Genomic DNA, 19910 nt, shown 5'->3' on the forward strand with positions numbered 1-19910 from the left:
CCGAGCGGTGTTATCGTCAACCTGGACGGTTCGATTAATTATCGGGCGTTTTAGCCCACGACCAACCCTTTACGTGAAGTAAGATGGAGATTCAATAAAGGAAAAGACGAAGCGAAACGGGAAAACAGTTCAACATAAAGCACATTTATTTCGCGATGAACGGAAAGCACACATATACAATTACACCAAAAGCAAATGTAAAAGAAGAAGAAACACACAATAATACACAAAAAGCAAATGCAAAAGTGAGACACAATGCAGAGCTAACCGATTACCGAGCACACGGCAACACTTGTACAGTTTTACTTCACAGACGGCGCCGACAACACATATACTCAAAGCAAAAGAAAAAGGGACCACCCTTAAGGATGATGGGGGCAGACGGCCTGGGGCCGAGACCGCGTCGGGCCTACCCGTCTGATGAGCCGCAAAATGGCGCTGGCGCCCCGACTCCGCGGGCCTCGCTGGGACTGCCTGGTATGGGGTGGGAACGGGGCCCCCTTCTCGCACTATCTCAGCGCGGGGGGAAACAGGAGGGGGTTGTTGATGCTCGGGGGAAGGAGGATATCTACCTGGCTCGGGTCCCGCGACGAGCGTCTCCACCACAACCTCGGTCGCGTTGCCGGCCTCTCCTCTCCGCAGCTCCCCGACTCTGGCACGAGCACCCCCTCGACTGCCTTCGCCGCCGCCACCTCTCCAACTCTCCACAGCTCCGTCCAACTGCCTTCTCCGACTCCTCTCTTGACTGGCTCTTCCCAACTCAACTCCGAACTCCACTTGACTGACTACTACTGCTTCTTCCCAACTCAACTGCCTTTTTGGCGAGCGAACGCGGCCCTTTATAGCCCCCCTGTGGCTTCGCTCTTTCACCTTCGACCCTTTACCTCTCGCTGGCTCCCCATTGGACAGAAGAAAAGTGGGCGTGAATGCTTTTTGATCCATGAATTTGCATACAGTGACCACACTCCGACGCACCTGGAGGCGGGGCCAAATCGCCCCACGCTCGCCGATAGGACGGAACAGAAGTGGGCGTGAGTCGTTTTTGATCCGTTTTCTTCGAAAAGGCTGTGCCTCTGCACCCGCTGCTCGGTGCGCGCCCTGCACGAGTCCAGTATCGGTGCCCACAAGCGGCGCGGGAATGACGGTGATGCGATGGTTGCGAGAGCGAGTTGTGACGGTAAAGGTTGTGGCTGTTGTTGTGAAGCGGCGTTGCGGTTGGTGGTTGTTGTGTGATGGCTGTTGAGACGTGGTTGGTGGTGGTAGTAATGGCGGCTGGTCCAAAATAAAGATAGTAAAAGAAAAACGGCTATCTAGAGGGGTCGCAGCCCGAATGAATGACATTTATTCTCTCTAAACAACGGGTTTGGGCCTAACTACACATATACTTACAGAGATATCTCACCTAAGGGACCTGAATGGTGGTTTGCGAATTTCGTCAACCACAACAATATATATATATATATATATATATATATATATATATATATATATATATATATATATATATATATATACATACACACACACACACACACACACACACACACACACACACACACACACACACACACACACACACACACACACACACACACACATCAGTGGGGAGAACAAGTATTTGATACACTGCCGATTTTGTAGGATTTCCCACTTACAAAGCACGAAGAGGTCTGTAATTTTTATCATCGGTACACTTCAACTGTGAAAGACGGAATCTAAAACAAAAATCCTGAAAATCACATTGTTTGATTTTTAAATAATTAATTTGCATTTTATTGCATGAAATAAGTATTTGATCACCTACCAACCAGTAAGAATTCCAGCTCTCACAGACCTGTTAGTTTTGTCTTTAAGAAGCCCTCCCATTCTCCACTCATTACCTATATTAACTGCACCTGTTTGAACTCTTTATCTGCATAAAAGACAGCTGTCCACACTCAATCAGACTCCAACCTCTCCACAATGGGCAAGACCAGAGAGCTGTCTAAGGACATCAGGGACAAATTTGTAGACTTGCACAAGGCTGGGATGGGCTACAGGACAATAGGCAGGCAAGCAGCTTGGTGAGAAGGAAACAACTGTTGGCGCAATTATTAGAAAATGGAAGAAGTTCAAGATAACAGTCAATCTCCCTCGGTCTGGGGCTCCATGCAAGATCTCACCTTGTGGAGCTTCAATGATCATGAGAAAGGTGAGGGATCAGCCCAGAACTACACGGCAGGACCTGGTCAATGACCTGAAGAGAGCTGGGACCACAGTATCAAAAAAAACCATAAGTAACACACTACGCCGTCATGGATTAAAATCCTGCAGCGCACGCAAGGTCTCTCTGCTCAAGCCAGCACATGTCCAGGCCCGTCTGAAGTTTGCCAATCTGTGTGTGTGTATGTGTACGTGTCCGTATCCGTGTCCGTGTCCGTATCCGTGTCCGTGTCCATGTCCGTGTCAGTCCATAACTGCAAAACCATGAAACCTCGCAGCTTGAAACTGTGCATGCATACTAAGGGAACTCCAAGGAAGTGCAAGAGTGAAAAATTGGCTGTTTCGGTTAATTAAAACACCCCTTTTAAAGATAATTAACGACCTTAATTGTATCATTTATCAGGTGCATCCTTGAACACCTTGCTCACACTCGATGGAGGTCCGAATTCGCCATTTTGTTCGGCCTATTCAAAGATTCCTCGATTTGGAAACACGATCTATTCTCATGGACTAATTAAAGTATATTTAATCTAGATATTATGTTGGATTTGAGAATCGAATCTGGTGGACAAAATAATGTCAATCTGGAGTGAAATCCGATAATTTCAACAAATTAGCGGTTTTTATAACTCGGTGTGTTTATTTAAGCAAAGCTTCTTCTTCTTCTTCTTCTTCTTCTTCTTCTTCTTCTTCTACTTCTTCTTCTACTTCTTCTTCTACTTCTTCTTCTACTTCTTCTTCTACTTCTTCTTCTACTTCTTCTTCTACTTCTTCTTCTACTTCTTCTTCTACTTCTTCTTCTACTTCTTCTTCTTCTACTTCTTCTTCTTCTACTTCTTCTTCTTCTACTTCTTCTTCTTCTACTTCTTCTTCTTCTACTTCTTCTTCTTCTACTTCTTCTTCTTCTACTTCTTCTTCTTCTACTTCTTCTTCTTCTACTTCTTCTTCTTCTACTTCTTCTTCTTCTACTTCTTCTTCTTCTACTTCTTCTTCTTCTACTTCTTCTTCTTCTACTTCTTCTTCTTCTACTTCTTCTTCTTCTTCTTCTTCTTCTTCTACTTCTTCTTCTTCTATTTCTTCTTCTTCTACTTCTTCTTCTTCTACTTCTTCTTCTTCTACTTCTTCTTCTTCTACTTCTTCTTCTTCTACTTCTTCTTCTACTTCTTCTTCTACTTCTTCTTCTACTTCTTCTTCTACTTCTTCTTCTACTTCTTCTTCTACTTCTTCTTCTACTTCTTCTTCTACTTCTTCTTCTACTTCTTCTTCTACTTCTTCTTCTACTTCTTCTTCTACTTCTTCTTCTACTTCTTCTTCTACTTCTTCTTCTACTTCTTCTTCTACTTCTTCTTCTACTTCTTCTTCTACTTCTTCTTCTACTTCTTCTTCTACTTCTTCTTCTACTTCTTCTTCTACTTCTTCTTCTACTTCTTCTTCTACTTCTTCTTCTACTTCTTCTTCTACTTCTTCTACTTCTTCTACTTCTTCTTCTACTTCTTCTTCTTCTTCTTCTTCTTCTTCTACTTCTTCTTCTACTTCTTCTTCTTCTGTGATATAGCCTGCGGGCATGCAGGGCGGGGCATGATGATGGGAGGAGTGGTCGTCGTGAGCATCGTGTCTGCCAGGAATATAAGGAGTGCGCACCGCCTGAGGCGTCGTAGTGATGCCGTAGTCGCCCGGCTTGCGAGTGTACTGAGTACGTAATAAAGGAGAGCTGCGGGCAAAGTACGCCCGCGCTCCCGCTTGTGCAACACAGCCCGGCTCGACTGTTCCCCCGCTCGTGTCTGCCTGCTAAGCATCTCTATCACGACACTACAACTTCTTCTTCTACTTCTACTACTTCTTCTTCTACTTCTTCTACTTCTTGTTCTACTTCTTGTTCTACTACTTCCTCTACTTCTTCCTCTACTTCTTCCTCTACTTCTTCTTCTACTTCTTCTTCTACCTCTACTTCTTCTTCTACTTCTACTTCTTCTTCTTCCCGTTCGGGGTCGCCACAGCGGATCAATGATCCGCATAATGATTTGGAACAGGTTTTACACCGGATGCCCTTCCTGATGCAACCCTAGTCGCCTCTTACGACACACAGGGATATGTTTATTTAAGCAAAGCATTAAACTGAACTTTTTCTGCTGTTCAGATGATTATATTTAGTGAAAAAAAGATTATGCAATGTGCAGAAAGTGTAACTTCATTTGGTGAAACGCCGTGATTCATAACCTGCTTTTGTAATCCATGACGGTACAGTCCACAGGGGTCCTTTGTTTTCAGCAATTATACACAGTTTGCTGTTTCTGTTTTTTGTGATTTGCTGATGTTACAAAATATTAATATAAATATGCTATAATAGTTCCGCCAATGTATTAATAGTCGGTAGTTTTTGCAAGTATGGAGGAACTTTTTTGTTGCTGTAAGTGAAGAGGCTTTTTTTTATGCTTTACACAATTTTGTGCGTGCTTTCATTACAAAAACATATATATATATATGTATATATATATATATATATATATATATATATATATATATATATATATATATATATATATATATATATATATATATATATATATATATATATATATACATATACATATACATATACATATACGTGAAAATGTCAGGAATCGTACCTTTTTCTATTAGCTATGTTTTTGCATGCTTGGTGTTGATCAAACTATACTCTTGGCTGGCTGCTTGGGAAGTGGGGGGAGCATTAGAACAGTGTATGCAGAAATATGATTATAATTGACCTTGAGTAATTCAAAGGAGCATGTGAGAGCAGGGTTGGGTAGTGAACCGTGACGTGCTCTTTATCCCTACTTCTGTTTCACCATTCCTGTAATGAAATGAGCCAACTGCTTGCAGCTGGTTCAGTTGAAAGGACAAAATGTGAGATAAACATTTTGTCGGAAGATAAAACCAAGTACTTAAGAGGGTAATTAGGTAATAGAACCGTCTCTGACAGTGACGGCACCCTCCGAGTAATCTCAGTTACTGTAATTGATGATCCTGGTGTATGCCATGCTCCGTGCGTGTACCTTGGTAAATAATAAACAACATTTCTCTCAAGTACATCATCTGTCTTCATACATTGGAGAAGGGTGATTGATGTTTACGGCATATATATATATATATATACACATACACATACACATACACATATATACACACACACACACACACACACACACACACACACACACACACACACACACACACACACACACACATATACACATATACACACACACACACACACACACACACACACACACACACACACACACACACACACACACACACATATATACACACACACATACACACACATACACATACATACACATACACACACATACACACACACACACACATACACACACACACACACATACACACATACGAGGTGAATGCACTCGGCATTGCCCAGGTTCTTTTTGAATGAATTTAATCTTCTGTGCAGAGGTCTGACGCGAGTCCAGTATCAATTCCCTATTGGGCCACGACAGTCAGCCCAAGGGAGTTGGTGAGGGGGAAACAACCTCACGCTCGGCCAAGGGACCTCGCCACCAAGCCTATAACCTTCCGGGGCCCGTCCCGACATTTTTTTTGTTTTAGAGGTTTCCTCCTATCTTTCACTGTTCAGGAGATTAGCGCGTGCAGAGCCTGACAGGGTTGGTGAGGGGAAAACACTCCCCCCCCACCCCGGCCGAAGGGCCTCGCCACCTCTCCGATAACCTTCCCGGGACCTGTCCCGACATTTTTTGTTTCAGAGGTTTCCTCCTACCTTCTCCCCTGCCTTCCCATTTCCTCCGCCCCGCACCACCTTCCCATTCCCTCCCCCCCCACTGCCTTCCCATTCCTTCCCCCCCTGCCGCCTTCCCATTCCTTCCCTCCCTCCCCCCGCCTTCCCATTCCTTCCCTCCCTCCCCCCGCCGCCTTCCCATTCCTCCACCCCCGCGCCGCCTTCTCATTCCCTCCACCTCCACGCAGCCTTTCCATTCCCTCCCTCCCCCCGCCACCTTCCCATTCCCTCCCCCCGCCGCTTTCCCATTCCCTCCCCCCCGCCGCTTTCCCATTCCCTCCCCCCGCCGCTTTCCCATTCCCTCCCCCGCCGCTTTCCCATTCCCTCCCCCCACCGCCGCTTTCCCTTCCCATTCCCTCCCCCCCACGCTTCCTTCCCATTCCCTCCTCCCCTCCGATACAGTGGGATGTTCTCATGAAGCATGTTGAGATCAATATTAAACAAGTTACTGACGTGCGATGGAGTTGCAAGCCATGATGCAGTTGCTGCACTCAATTCCCGTCGTGAAAAAAATAGTCGGAGCCCTTGAAGAACTGAGATGGGAACAATGGAAACAATGGACGAAAAGGTGATGCTGGGAGCTTTCTCATCAGCATATTGTCATTCACCTTTACTTTTGGAGCCCTGTGCTGAAGGAGATCATTCACACCCAAAAAATACCTCCAAACGCCTGGCCTTGGATTAGACCAGTGTGTATTTAAGATGGAAGCTCTTTTTATTATCTTGCCAAAACGAAGTTTTTGCAAGATATGTTAGTCAGCTTGTATGTTTTTTATTTTTTATTTTTATTTTTATTTTTTTGTTTGTCTGTAATCACGTATAAAAAATTCTGCAGATCACAGTTATCATTGGAAATTTTTGTAACTTCGCATATCAGAGGCCTATAGAGGTCCCTTTCAGCGCATAAAATTTTGAAGGTCAAGGTCAAAGGTCAAGGTCACTTTGTCACAAATCAGGGGAGTCGACGAAACCCTTATTTTTTGAGTAATTTTGATCTGATCGTCTTCAAACTTCATGGGAATATAGTTCATGGTCTGGCGCTCAGCTGATTAGTTTTTGGTGGCGATTGGCCTTGACCTTCATGGTTAGCGCCTGAGGTCAAACATATTTGACCCCAAGGTCAAATTTTCAAGTTTTAGGAACCATATCGTGTAGTACCTCAAATTGAACACCTCGATGAGTGCTTTCTAGATATGTCAAGCTTGAGACATTATGATGTCATTTAGTGACGTTATGAGGCAAACGCATATTTTTCATGGTTACTCTGTAGAACGATTCTCATCGGAATCTCTCGTAGGCAGATATTCCTCAAGGAGTCGCTCCTGGTGGATAGCAGCTCTGTTCACCTCAGTGTGACCTTAAATAAGTCACACGTGGTCACTTTTTGGCAAGATACGGGTCACCCTGCGGGTGACATTGGTTTTATTTATTTTTTTATTTATTCCCCACGAGGAACGAGATGCACTAGTCAGCGGGGCAGATGCCAAGGCCATCAAATTCTGTCTTCAAAAAAGTTTCGAGATGGAGGAAGAGAATGGCTGGTGAAGAGTCGTCGACGCGGATTTGACTCTACAACAGGAAATCCGCACAGAGCAGTTGTAAAGCAGTCAACCATCTCCAAAGTGAAATTCACCACAGATCACAACTACGAGATATCCACAAACACTTTGGCTTTCTCAAACCTAAATATCTGCTCGACGAACAAAACTACCACGCCATCAGTCAGCAGACAGTACATTAGTACAAGCTACACAGAGTTGAAATCTGCCAACTTGCAAGAAGAGGTTCGACGACTTAGACATTTATAAACGTCATGTGACCGGCGCTCGGAACAGCACGTACCTCTGCCAGGCTGAACAGTTCATGTTTTGTATCCCACTGATAGGCCAAATCTGGATCTGGACCTGGACCCGAATCAAAATCGAATTGGCTCGTTCTCGTCCCTTAACCAACTTATCCACCTCGTTTCGTCCGAATCCATCCACAACTTTTTGAAATATCGTTTTTGGCCTCATCTGTCAATGGTGAAAAATCACTGAAAAAAATTCTCGTATCCAGATCCAGATGTTCACCTAAATCGAAACAATTTGTCCTTGTCATACACCCTACCTTTCCACCAAGTTTCGTCCGAATCCACCCATATCTTTGAGAGATATCCTGTTTACAGACAAACAAACTGGTGGAAACATAACCTATGCTCACCTTCGGTGGTGGAGGTAACAAGGTATTTGCATTGCTTCAGTGGATCGTGAAGTGGGCATACATTGAAACCTTACCCAACCTCCATTGCATTGCATATTCTGCTGACAATTTGTGTTTCAATAGGCCGTTGCGAGCGTAGCTTTTCCGAGCTAAGTGATCAAGAATGTCCTCCAGTCCACCATGAATCAGGCAAGGCTCAGCAACTTGGCAATCTTGTCCACACAGAGTTATATTGCCCATAAAATTAACTTTCATGAAATTGAATGATTTTGCCAAACCTGAGGTCAAGTCAAGGTCAGGATTTCTAAAATAGTCATTTTCCATCCAATTGACTTCAAATTTGATAATAATTGCATATTGTATCATTTAAATGGTTATTCGATTATTTGAGGTGAAAAGGCCAAAGGTCAACTTTTTAAAATCCATTTTCATGCAATTGACCTCCGCTTTAAGATTGTCAATTTTAATCTTGATGAAATGGACAATTTGATGTATCCATGGGAACTTCTTTTTTTGGAGGGTGGAGTTTGCAGGTATGCTCTGCACGACATCTTTCTTGTTTGTCTTTTCTTGTTCGCAGTATATCTCAAAAAGTTGAAAATTCAAATGAAATTTAGTGGACGGGTTGGGAATGTGACAAGGAAGAATCGATTCAATTCTGGTGAAGATCCGAATTCTTCACCATTGAGACATAGGGCGAAACCAATATACAGCACGATATCCCAAAACGTTGTGGCCGGATAAGGATGAAACTTGGTGGACAGGTTGGGTGTGTCACAACGAAGAATTGATTCTATTTTGGTGAACATCCGAATCCGGATCCGGATCCGGATCCGGATATGAGAATTATTTAATTTTAAAATTGATTCTTCACCATTGAGAGATTGAGCAAAGAACGATATAGGTACTGTATAGCATGATATTTCAAAAATGTACTGGGCCCAATATGTTCTCATGGATCAGGCATTACGTGGCGGAGGTATGCCGAGTGCCCTTCTAGTCACCTGCTGTTTCTACTATGATTGCCAACCTAGTTCACATTACCAAACAATTCCATGACAAATCGATACCAATTGTGCATGTACAAAATTCTAAGTAAGTCCCATAAAAATAATAATAACTAGAACTGCCACTTTACAACTGCTGGCAATGATGACCGCGTACCTGTACACGATGCCTTTGATACGACGTGAGACTTAAAAGATGGTCGCATAGTTTCGCGACGACAGGATGAGCGGTTCCAGAGAAAACGATATTTAATGTTGTTCTTGAATCCAACGTGGCTGCCGAACCGTGTGACCTATCGATTAGAAATTAACAAACTTATATTCACCACCCGTGTGCGATACGTACGTGAAGTTTCCCCTCGATCTGACCGGCTGTTCTGGAGAAGAAGATGTTTGAAGGTTTTAGGGTAAATTCGACATGGCCGCCAAACCGTATGACCTATCGATTAGAAATTAACAAACTTGTGAAAGGATGTCTTGGGGAAAGCATACGTCAATTTTTGCCTCAATCTGTCCGGCCGTTCTGGAGAAGATTTTTAAAATTTATTAATTTTCAATCCAAGATGGCTGACGAACCATATGACCTATGACATCACAAATTTATATTCTGCTTCAAACCGTGTATTGGAACACGTCTGTCAAGTTTAGTGTTAAACAGAAAAGGTGCGTTTTTCTATCCAAGATGGCCACCACATAATGTGACTTGTGACGTCATAATTTTTAGCATGTCTTATTTTAGCTCTTCATTGTTTTACTCTTCTTCTTCTTCATTGTTTTACTCTTCTTCTTCATTGTTTTACTCTTCTTCTTCTTCATTGTTTTACTCTTCTTCTTCTTCTTCTTCATTGTTTTACTCTTCTTCTTCTTCTTCTTCTTCATTGTTTTACTCTTCTTCGTCATTTTTACTCTTCTTCTTCTTCTTCATTATTTACTCTTCTTCTTCTTATTCATTTTTTTACTCTTCTTCTTATTCATTTTTTACTCTTCTTCTTCTTCATTTTTTACTCTTCTTCTTCATTTTTTACTCTTCTTCTTCTTCATTTTTTACTCTTCTTCTTCATTATTTTTTACTCTTCTTCTTCATTATTTTTTACTCTTCTTCTTCATTATTTTTTACTCTTCTTCATTATTATTTACTCTTCTTCATGTTTTACTCTTCTTAAATTTTTACTCTTCTTCATTTCTACTCTTCTTCATTATTTACTCTGCTTCTTCATTTTTTACTCTGCTTCTTCATTTTTTACTCTGCTTCTTCATTTATTTACTCTTCTTCTTCATTTTTTTTACTCTTCTTCTTCATTTTTTTTACTCTTCTTCATTTTTTACTCTTCTTCGTCTTCATTATTTACTCTTCTTCTAAATTAAAATTAAGAGAGCTCAGCGTTGTTGTTGTTGTTGTTCTTCTTCTTCTGGTGAAGGCAAAACCTTGAGGACACGGCTCTTGGACACATTTGTCCTCGTTAACATATGTGCAGGCATGGGGCAAGATTATAGTAGCCAAATCTTGCTTCGATAGGTTACGTGGTTCCAGAGAAAACATTATTTAATATAATTCTTGAATCCAACATGGCTGCCAAACCATGTGATCTATCAATTAGAAATTAACAAACTTGTGAAAGGATGTCTTGCGGAAAGTGTGTGTGAATTTTTGCCTCAATCTGTCTGGACGTTCTGGAGAAGAAGATTTTTAAAATTTATTAATTTTCAATCCAACATGGTAGACGAACCACGTGATCTATGACATCATAAATTTAAATTCTGCTTCCAATCGTGTAGTGGAACACGTTCGTGAAGTTTCGTCTTCATCGGACAAAATGGGTTATTCTATCCAAGACGGCCGCCAAACCATGCGACATGTGACGTCATAATTTTTAACGTGCATGCAGGCATGGGGGTAGATTATATTGGCCAAGTTTCGCTTCGACAGGTTATGTGGTTCCAGAGAAAACATTATTTAATATAATTATTGAATCCAACATGGCTGCCAAACCATGTGACCTATCAATTAGAAATTAACAAAGTTATATTCACAACTCGTGTGCAACACGTCTGTGAAGTTTCCCCTCGATCTAACCGGCCGTTCTGGAGAAGATGTTTGAAGGTTTTAGGGTAAATTCAACATGACCGCCAAACCGTGTGACCTATCAATTGGAAATTAACAAACTTGTGAAAGGATGTCTTGGGGAAAGCGTGCGTCAATTTTTGCCTCAATCTGTCCGGCCGTTCTGGAGAATAAGATTTTTAAAATTTATTAACTTTCAATCCAAGATGGCTGACGAACCATATAACCTATGACATAAGTTTACATCCTGCCTCCAATCCCGTATTGGAATACTTCTGTGAAGTTTCGTGTTAATCGGATAAGGTGCGTTTTTCTATCCAAGATGGCCGCCAAACCCTGTGACTTGTGACGTCATTTTTACTATGAATGCACACATCATGGAGGATGATAGTTGCAAATTTTCGCTTCCATAGGTTATGTGATTCCAGAGAAAACATTATTTAATATTTTTCTTGAATCCAACATGGCTGCCAAACCATGTGACCTATCAATTAGAAATTAACAAACTTATATTCCCTACTCGTGTGCAATACGTTTGTGAAGTTTCCCCTTCATCTGACGAGCCGTTGTGGAGATGTTTGAAGGTTTAGGGTAAATGCAAGATGGCTGCCAAACCGTATGACCGATCAAGAAGAAATTAACAAACTTGATAAAGGAACTCATGGGGAATGTGTGTGTGAAGTTTCGCCTTGATCTGTCTAGCCTTTCTGGAGAAAAAGACTTTTAAAATTTATTAATTTTCAATCCAAGATGGCTGACGAACCATAGGACCTATGACATGATGAGTTTACATCCTGCCTCCAATCCCATAATGGAATACGTGTGTGAAGTTTCGTGTTAATCGGATAGGTGCATTTTTCCATCCAAGATGGCCACCAAACCCTGTGACTTGTGACGTCATAATTTTTACTATGAATGCAGACATCATGGGGGATGACGGTTGCAAATTTTCACTTCGATAGGTTATGTGATTCCAGAGAAAACATTATTTAATATTTTTCTTGAATCCAACATGGCTGCCAAACCATGTGACTTATCAAATAGAAATTAACAAACTTATATTCCCTACTCATGTGCAATATGTTTGTGAAGTTTCCCCTTGATCTGACAAGCCGATCTGGAGAAGAAGATGTTTGAAGGTTTACGGTAAATTCAAGATTGCCGCCAAACCGTATGACGATCAATAAGAAATTAACAAACTTGATAAAGGACCTCATGAGGAATGTGTGTAAAGTTTCGCCTCAATCTGTTTAGCCATTCTGGAGAAGATTTTTTTTTTTAATTCCCAAAACAAGATGGCTACCGAACCAAGTGACCTATGACGTCATAATGTATTTTTTCTATTGTGAATTGTGCAGATGAGGCTCAATAAATTTCAGATTTTTCCAATGCAGCGTTGTACCTAACGAATTTTGACCGGCACACCTCTTGACCGATGACCTCACGAAAAATCACCCCTGTTCTCCTTGAGCTTATTCAAATGTATGAAGCGAAAAATTTTTCCATTGCACAGTTTCAGAGATACAGAGGTCCAAAGTTTTTCGTTTTTTTTCAAGATGGTGCCCGTACCACGTGACCTATGACGTCACAATTACCAATTAAGTTTGCTATCAAAGATACATACTGTTACGGCTATGGAAATTCGCATTACACCATAAAGGGCCCTCAGGTGAGATATCTCGATAGGTACATGTGTAGTTTGCCCAAACCCGTTGTATAGAGGGAATTTATGTGATCCATTCAGGCTGCGATCCTCCAGTTAGTCGTTTTTCTTTCTCTATCTTTTATTTCAAACAAACAAAAACCGCCAACGATGCTGGTGGGCTTTTCCCGCCATTCTTCCCCACGCTTGGTGTGAGGGAAGGGGGGAAGGGCGGCTCGCCGCCGATTGGTGGATGGACAGCGTGAGGCGGTCGGGGTGAGGAACGCCCCTTTTCGAGAACCCTCTCGAAGGAGGGTGGAGCCGAAAACGGGCGGAGTGAAGGGCGGAGCCCCGCGCTATAAAAGTCGGACACGGGCGGGGCGCGTTCTCTCCCTCTTCCTGCTCTCTCCCTCTTCCTCTCGCTCTCTCCCTGACACGTGGAACTTGCCTCCGTCTGAAGTCGTTGTTGGGAGCTCGTTGAAGTCGAGCTGTGTCGTCGTGGTCGAGTGTCTCTGCGTCGGTGTGGAACTCGCAGAGCCCGAGGAGCTCGTCGAAGTCGAGCTGTGTCGTCGTCGAGTCTGGTCAAGTCGGCAGTGGAGGACGACGAAGGAGACGGAGCTTGGAGTGGAGGTCGTGGGAGGACTTGACGGCCGCACCAAGGGAAGTCCTTTCTTTTCTTTGGGTTTGTGTAAATGACTGTGGGTGGCGCCTGTCCTTAAAGTAGTATTGTTTTCAGTGTTGCCGTGTGTACGCGTATTCGGTTTTAACCCTTCCTTTGCTTTTTATGTGCATTTTCTTTTGCTGTGGATACGTGCTTGTCTGTGTGTGTGTGTGAATAAACGTGCTTGTGTGAACTTGTTCCCCGTTTCGCTGCGTCCTTTCCTTTGTTTGACTCTCCATCTTGCTTCACGTAAGGGGTTCGTAGTGGGTTCAACATCCCGGTAATTAATTGGAACCGTCAAGGCCGACGATAACACCGCTCGGTTATCACTGTAGCACGGAACGGACCGCTTAAGCGGTTCGTGTCCGAGTCGGCCTGTGGCGTGGTACGATCGCCCTGTCGACCACTCGCGCAGGTTCTTAGGTTGATCGAATTTGGCTTGCAACCCTATCCTGCGCGGGTGGGCAATTGGCACGATCGTGGTGAGGTTAAACCCCCCCACCCGTGACTTCCGAGAGGGTCACGACTGAATTGTCCGTTCCGGTGGGCGACGTGCCGCGATTCGAGTTACGTGGCTGTTCGCACGCCGGCGGGCGCGAATTCGCAACAATACTATGGTGAAAATTTTGTGTCGATCGGACTTACCGTTCCTGAGAAAATGATTTTTAAACCGAAAGAACCCGCAAATTGCCGGCGGAAAAATAATAAATAAGATATAAAAAATAAGGAAATAAACACGAAGAAAAACAATAGGGTTCCCTGTCAGAATGACAGGGTACCCTAATAATAATAATCACCTTTCACTCGATCAAAGGGAAATGTCAACATAAATAATCTCCATAACCATACTTTGAGGAGCCCGAGTACAGCCCAAGTGGGAGTGAAGAAAATGATAAATCAGAACCTGCAGTGAGAGTACGCGATGGAAATGCAACACAACAGATTCCATCGACTCGTACTTCGGGATATTGCCCAATCCTGCAAGGTTTGGATGACTCAAGAGTCTGCCATCCATGTGAAGCCAACCAAAGACCATCAGAATCTTTAGTCCTCGCCAATTTCACATCTTGGGGAAAATGTGTCCCTTTCACTCACAGACAATATCGAGTTGCATAGATTGTGCTTCCATCATCACCACCTTCCCTCTTCATCCGATTATTGTCTGGAGCTTTTCAATTCAAACCATGTGGTTTGGCGTGATGCCGATTGGGTGGAAAATCTTTGATCGCTCGGTATTTGGTCTGAATTGGATTGTGTAACCAAGAGTGTGTTTTGCGTGTGCATCCTAAGGCATCTTCATGTCTCAGAAGAGCGCGAGTTCTTTGTTGCGGCGTGTGAACCGTGACAACAGGCAGCTCCTCGAGGAGATCTGGCCTGGAAACATAGAGCGCGAGTGCAACGAGGAACACTGCAATTACGAAGAGGCTCGAGAGGCATTTGAAAACGACGAACAAACGGTTATTTTTATTCTACAATCTACAATCCAACACCTTTTCCTCATGTGATGCGTGCAGATTATTTGGTAAGGTTGTTGATTTGCTTTGAGGTGACGTGATATAAATAGTGTACACTGAAGGTGAATCGCCCGTGAGGTGACTTGTTGACCAGGTCTTTTGCTCATTGGAGTTGGGACACGTAGCAGAGGATCGGAGAGTTGTAAATGTAACGTTATTTTAAAATAATTTTAAAAAAAGAATGCAGAATGTATTTAGAGAAGTAGAGGTCTGTTTGTTTAACATTCGTTTTGGAGCTAGATGTTAATTACAGATCACATTTGGAACCAATGAGATACATTTAAACTAATTAAAGGACGTCAGCAGGGATTTCTTAAAGCGCAATTGTGTTTAACAAATTTATTGGAGTTCTGTGAAGCAGTTTCTGATTGGGTGGATGGAGTTGATCCAGACTTCAGAAAGCACTTGATAGGGGCACCACATGGAGGACGCTGTTAGCTAAGGTGAGGTTTTGTGGAGTAGTTGAATAGCTAAAATCAGCTTAGTGATAGGAAGCAAAGTGGGATAACGAAATGGGATAATGTCCAGCCCAGAGGTTGTAAGTAAAGATACCTTCAGGAAACACCACTCGGATACTTAATATTTATAAATTTACATCAATGATTTGGACAATGGGCTTAGGAATCGGATTTCCAAATATTCAGATGACAAACCTTGGAGTTAAACGATTGAAAAGGAAGGAATTCGATTCAGTGAACTCGATATGCTTTCATTGATTAGCCCAAAGATTAACAAAGAAATGTAAGGTGCTGGGGATGGGTGGGAATAATGAAAAGAGATTACATGATGTAAGGGGCATTCTTGGAACATTGTGATACAGAAGGATCTGAGGGTGGTAATGGATATGGGGGGAAAGGGATGGTAAGGTAAGCAGACAGCATAGTGTCAGGTAGCTTCAAGTAAAGCAAACAGCTTTTAGGTTGTATTCAGAGGGAGACTCATTATAAATCAAGAGGTAGTTTCAGCATTACAGGAACAGTTCTGATCACATCTGAGTGCATAGCTGGTATTGAGGGTTCAGCAGAGAACCACGAGATCAATTCCACAGCCAGCTCGACAAAGCAACGAGGAGCAACTGAAGGAGACAGGACTTTATACATTAAAAGGTGGTGGTTACAGTGGATATGAGAGATGTTAAAGATAATGAAGGGTATAGAAAAAATAATTGCAGAAATTATTCAGCAGAACAGGCAGTGATAGTATCAGGGATACCATAGCCTGAGAGTAAAGAAGAGGGGAGTTAACGACAGTTAAGAAAGGGGGAGAGGGGTAGTAAGGCGGCAGTCTTTTACTCAGAATAGTTAATGCATGGAATGGTCTCCCTGGAAAGGTAGTGGCAGCAGAAACAGTAGATACCATATGTTTTATAGGTACCCAGAGGCATCGGGGATGAAGGGGTACATGGACATTGCAAGGGATGGGAGGTAGCTGAGGTATGGATAGGTGATCGTATACCTGCATCATGATCGTCATCTGAAAGGGTCTCATCAAAAGGTAAATGTTCTCTCGACTCACCACCATAAAGTCCCTCTCCCCCCCCACCCCACCCCCAAATAAAACCTTCAATTTTTAAAGAAAAAGAAAAAAACAAGAGAAAATCGAACTACAAATTACTTTGTAATTTTAAGTAATATATACAGTATTTTTCTCACGTGTATAAACCACCCTGGTGATGTCTGTATTTTCCCCTACTACTCTCATTCTACCCCTCCTCCCACAACCCCCACACCCTTGCATTAATGTTATCGACTGTCGATGTAAGGTAGCCTCGATGGGCCAAATGGCCGCCTCCTGCGTCCAAGTTTGTGTATCCTTTTGACCTTGCCAGACAGGTCTGACGTTCGAATGAAGGTGGCAGGAATCTTTCGTTTCAGGTTAGTGTATCTGCACTTCTTTCTTTTTTTTATTTATTCCTGACTACCTTTCAAGCAAGTCAGTCGATAAGGAGAGGGTAAACGAGACAGAGCTTTAGTTTACAAGCATGATCTATTTTCCGATAGGGATGGCTTCTTCACATTCACATGTTTATTAACGTGCTTCTTGCCCTGGTTTCATTCGTCGAGTTCATTAAAAACTTTATATTCAACCTTTTTATTCCGTTGGTCGTGGGATCCATCACTTCTCCATGCATGACAAAATTACCAGTGGGCATGGACGAGTTGCATTCTCAGTATGTGCAAACAAATTGAGAATTCCAACATGAGAGCTGCCATTTGACAAACTGCAGTTTAAATTAAAGGCTCGATGCTCAAGCCATCTTGTGGATTGTTAACTCCATTATTACCAGGTTGGCATCCAGTCGGGCTCAGTGGGTATGTTGACAGGTAGAGTAAAGGTTGACAGTGTTGTGCTCTGTGCTTGCAGAAACAGTTCTGGGAATCATATGTCCAGACCCATGAGGATGATGCTGGGGTAATGGGAAACCACTTGAGCCTCTACATCATTGTGCCTGTGGTCACTTTCCTGGTAGTTCTCTTATTTGCCCTGCTAACTATGTGGCGCTACCGAACACGCCACTCAGCCTCGCAGGGATCCGGACCAGAAAATTCACTGAGCAGCTTTCCCGAAGACCTGCCATGGGAGACCATGCAATCTGGGAGCCGGGTGGGACTGGATTCCCCGGTGGTGCGGGACAGCTTGTACGTGCACCACCCAAACTCTACATCGACGCAGTCGCATGCCTCGAGCGGAGGGGAGCCTCCACCATCTTATGACGAGGCCACAGGATGTGACAACATGGTCTACCCGCCACCCAGCCCCACACCCAGTGGGCCACCACCATCATACAGCGAGACGACGACCCCGAATCCACCAGATGTGCAGCAACCTTACAGCACTAGTATTGAAGAGCACACAAAGCAGCAGAAGAGCAGTTGAATAGTGTCATGTCCGTCGATTGAACGTACAGTTACTTGTGTCAAGTTGACTTTTGACTCCGAATGAATAGATGAGAATCATAACAAATACATGTCTGAAATTGGTGGAAGTTGCTGTTCACAAAGAGCAAAAGTCATCATTTTTCATGAAAGTGATACAATTTTAAGTTCTTAAACTGCATGTACAGTACAGAATATTTTTTAAATTGCAACCGGTTATATAAATATATACATACAAATTAGAATTTCTTATCGATTCCTTCCTTGGGTTAAAGTCAGGGTAATTAGGGGCAAGGTGCAACAAACTTACATTTGGCAAAGTGTAAAATTGCACCTTCATTCTGTAGCACTTGCACACTAAAATCTACAAGTAGCTGTGGGATACAACATGGTTTTGACTAATCATCGCAAGTTTCTGCATTACTCATTTGTACGTCTTAAATTACCCTCGGTGGAGTTGTTTCTCGCTCTGGGTTGCTGCCCACGTGCCAAGACATGTTTTCAAGGGTTGCTTCACTTTTCAAACAAGGAAAAACAAATCCAGTGGGGGTTCCCCCCCCCACTCCCCATAGCAAGGAAACAAAACCTGCCCTCCCCTCTCTTCACATGACGCACTCAAAATAGCTTCCACGAACTGCCGACTCGATTGGCTCGTGCCGATGCCGTGTTTAATCACCGGTACTCCATTGGCTGTATATCAAGGGAATAATTGGGGAAAAACGGTCTAGGTTCTCGAATATAATAATAAAATAAAAAAAAAGGAGGCAGCTCCTTTTCAAGATTATCCAAGAAGATGGTTCTGCATGTCCCGAAGTCTTCCACCTTCGGTCCTCTTTCCAGCTGCCTTTCGCAAAGCATGACGAGGTTGTTCTCTGTCTCTTGTGAAATATTTGTGGTTATAATGCCTGGCACATGTCCAATAAAACAGTTGGTTTGGTGTTTGTTCTGGATTATATCACATTTCAATGTCACTGCCAACTATGGTAAACAGCAAACAATGAAAACCATTCTCAACGAGATAACATACCAGACTGAACACTCCACCTTGGTGAACCAAGCTTCCTGTACTATAACATACGTACAACGCTGCAGCTCAAAAAAAAACAAAAACACACCACCCCCCCAAAACTAACTCCAATCGAATAAAGATCAAACACCATGGTCACCATATTTTAACAACAAGGTTACATTTGAACACTGCGACCTGCCAGTGTCAGGTTGCACAGGTGAATTTTTTGGTTTTCTTTTGCAGGCATATTCCTTACTTGACATTCGAGCAAACAAATCCCTTTTTTGTATTTCAGAATACTGTACTGTAGATTGTATTACCATTTTAATTCAACTCGATGCCTTTTCTGCAATCTCTCTCCTGTTACATGAACATCAGAGAGGCCTCACGCAAAGAGGGTCAGATTCGGCTTTCATACTCAGATTTTCAAATGGCTACCCAAATTGCACAATCTACTATTGTCAACCTTCTGAGAAGGTCGGGGGGGGGGGGGAGGGCTTGCAGTGACGACCTGGTACCAAGACGTCCCGCTTTGATCGGACACCTGACCCAGACCCATGACGTTTATTATTATTATTCAATTGAATTTAGAAGGATTAAATTCAAATCAAATGGAACACCAAATAGTTAGTCCTGCATTGGAGAAATCACAAGGAACCCGAGCAAGCAAAAAGCAAAGATGAAGTCATCAGGAGGAACCTAAAGTCAGGTGTTGGCTTAGTGGTGAGGGTGGCAGCTTGGGATCCTAGGTTCCTGAGTTCAAGCCCCGTTGGCTGCTGAATTAATATACACCAGGAGGTTGACTCAGCCTGTCATCCTTCCGAGGTCGGCAAAATGAGTACCAGTGTACTGGTAAGGGGGACACTGCATCAGCGGCATAGCCGCGTCCCAACCAATGATGCAACCAGCAGCCACAGGCTGCACTCGATAGAG

The 19910-nt window shown here is 43.0% G+C and overlaps 1 protein-coding gene across 3 annotated transcripts in view; it reads left to right on the forward strand.

Moving 5' to 3' along the window:
- LOC147010648 (transmembrane gamma-carboxyglutamic acid protein 1-like) overlaps window positions 1-18910 on the forward strand; it is a 60088-nt gene extending 41178 nt beyond the window's left edge. For all 3 annotated transcript variants that reach the window (XM_085858752.1, XM_085858750.1, XM_085858751.1), the window contains 2 exons: window positions 14869-15035; window positions 17457-18910. In XM_085858752.1, coding sequence (XP_085714878.1) covers window positions 14877-15035; window positions 17457-17969 — 672 coding nt within the window. In that variant the 5' untranslated portion in view covers window positions 14869-14876 and the 3' untranslated portion in view covers window positions 17970-18910. The remainder of the gene's footprint in view (window positions 1-14868; window positions 15036-17456) is intronic.
- The last annotated feature ends 1000 nt before the right edge of the window (window positions 18911-19910 follow it).

This window comes from Eptatretus burgeri, chromosome 16 (assembly GCF_056783735.1).
Source record: "Eptatretus burgeri isolate ZD-2024b chromosome 16, Ebu_testis_v1, whole genome shotgun sequence".
NCBI lineage: Eukaryota > Metazoa > Chordata > Myxini > Myxiniformes > Myxinidae > Eptatretus > Eptatretus burgeri.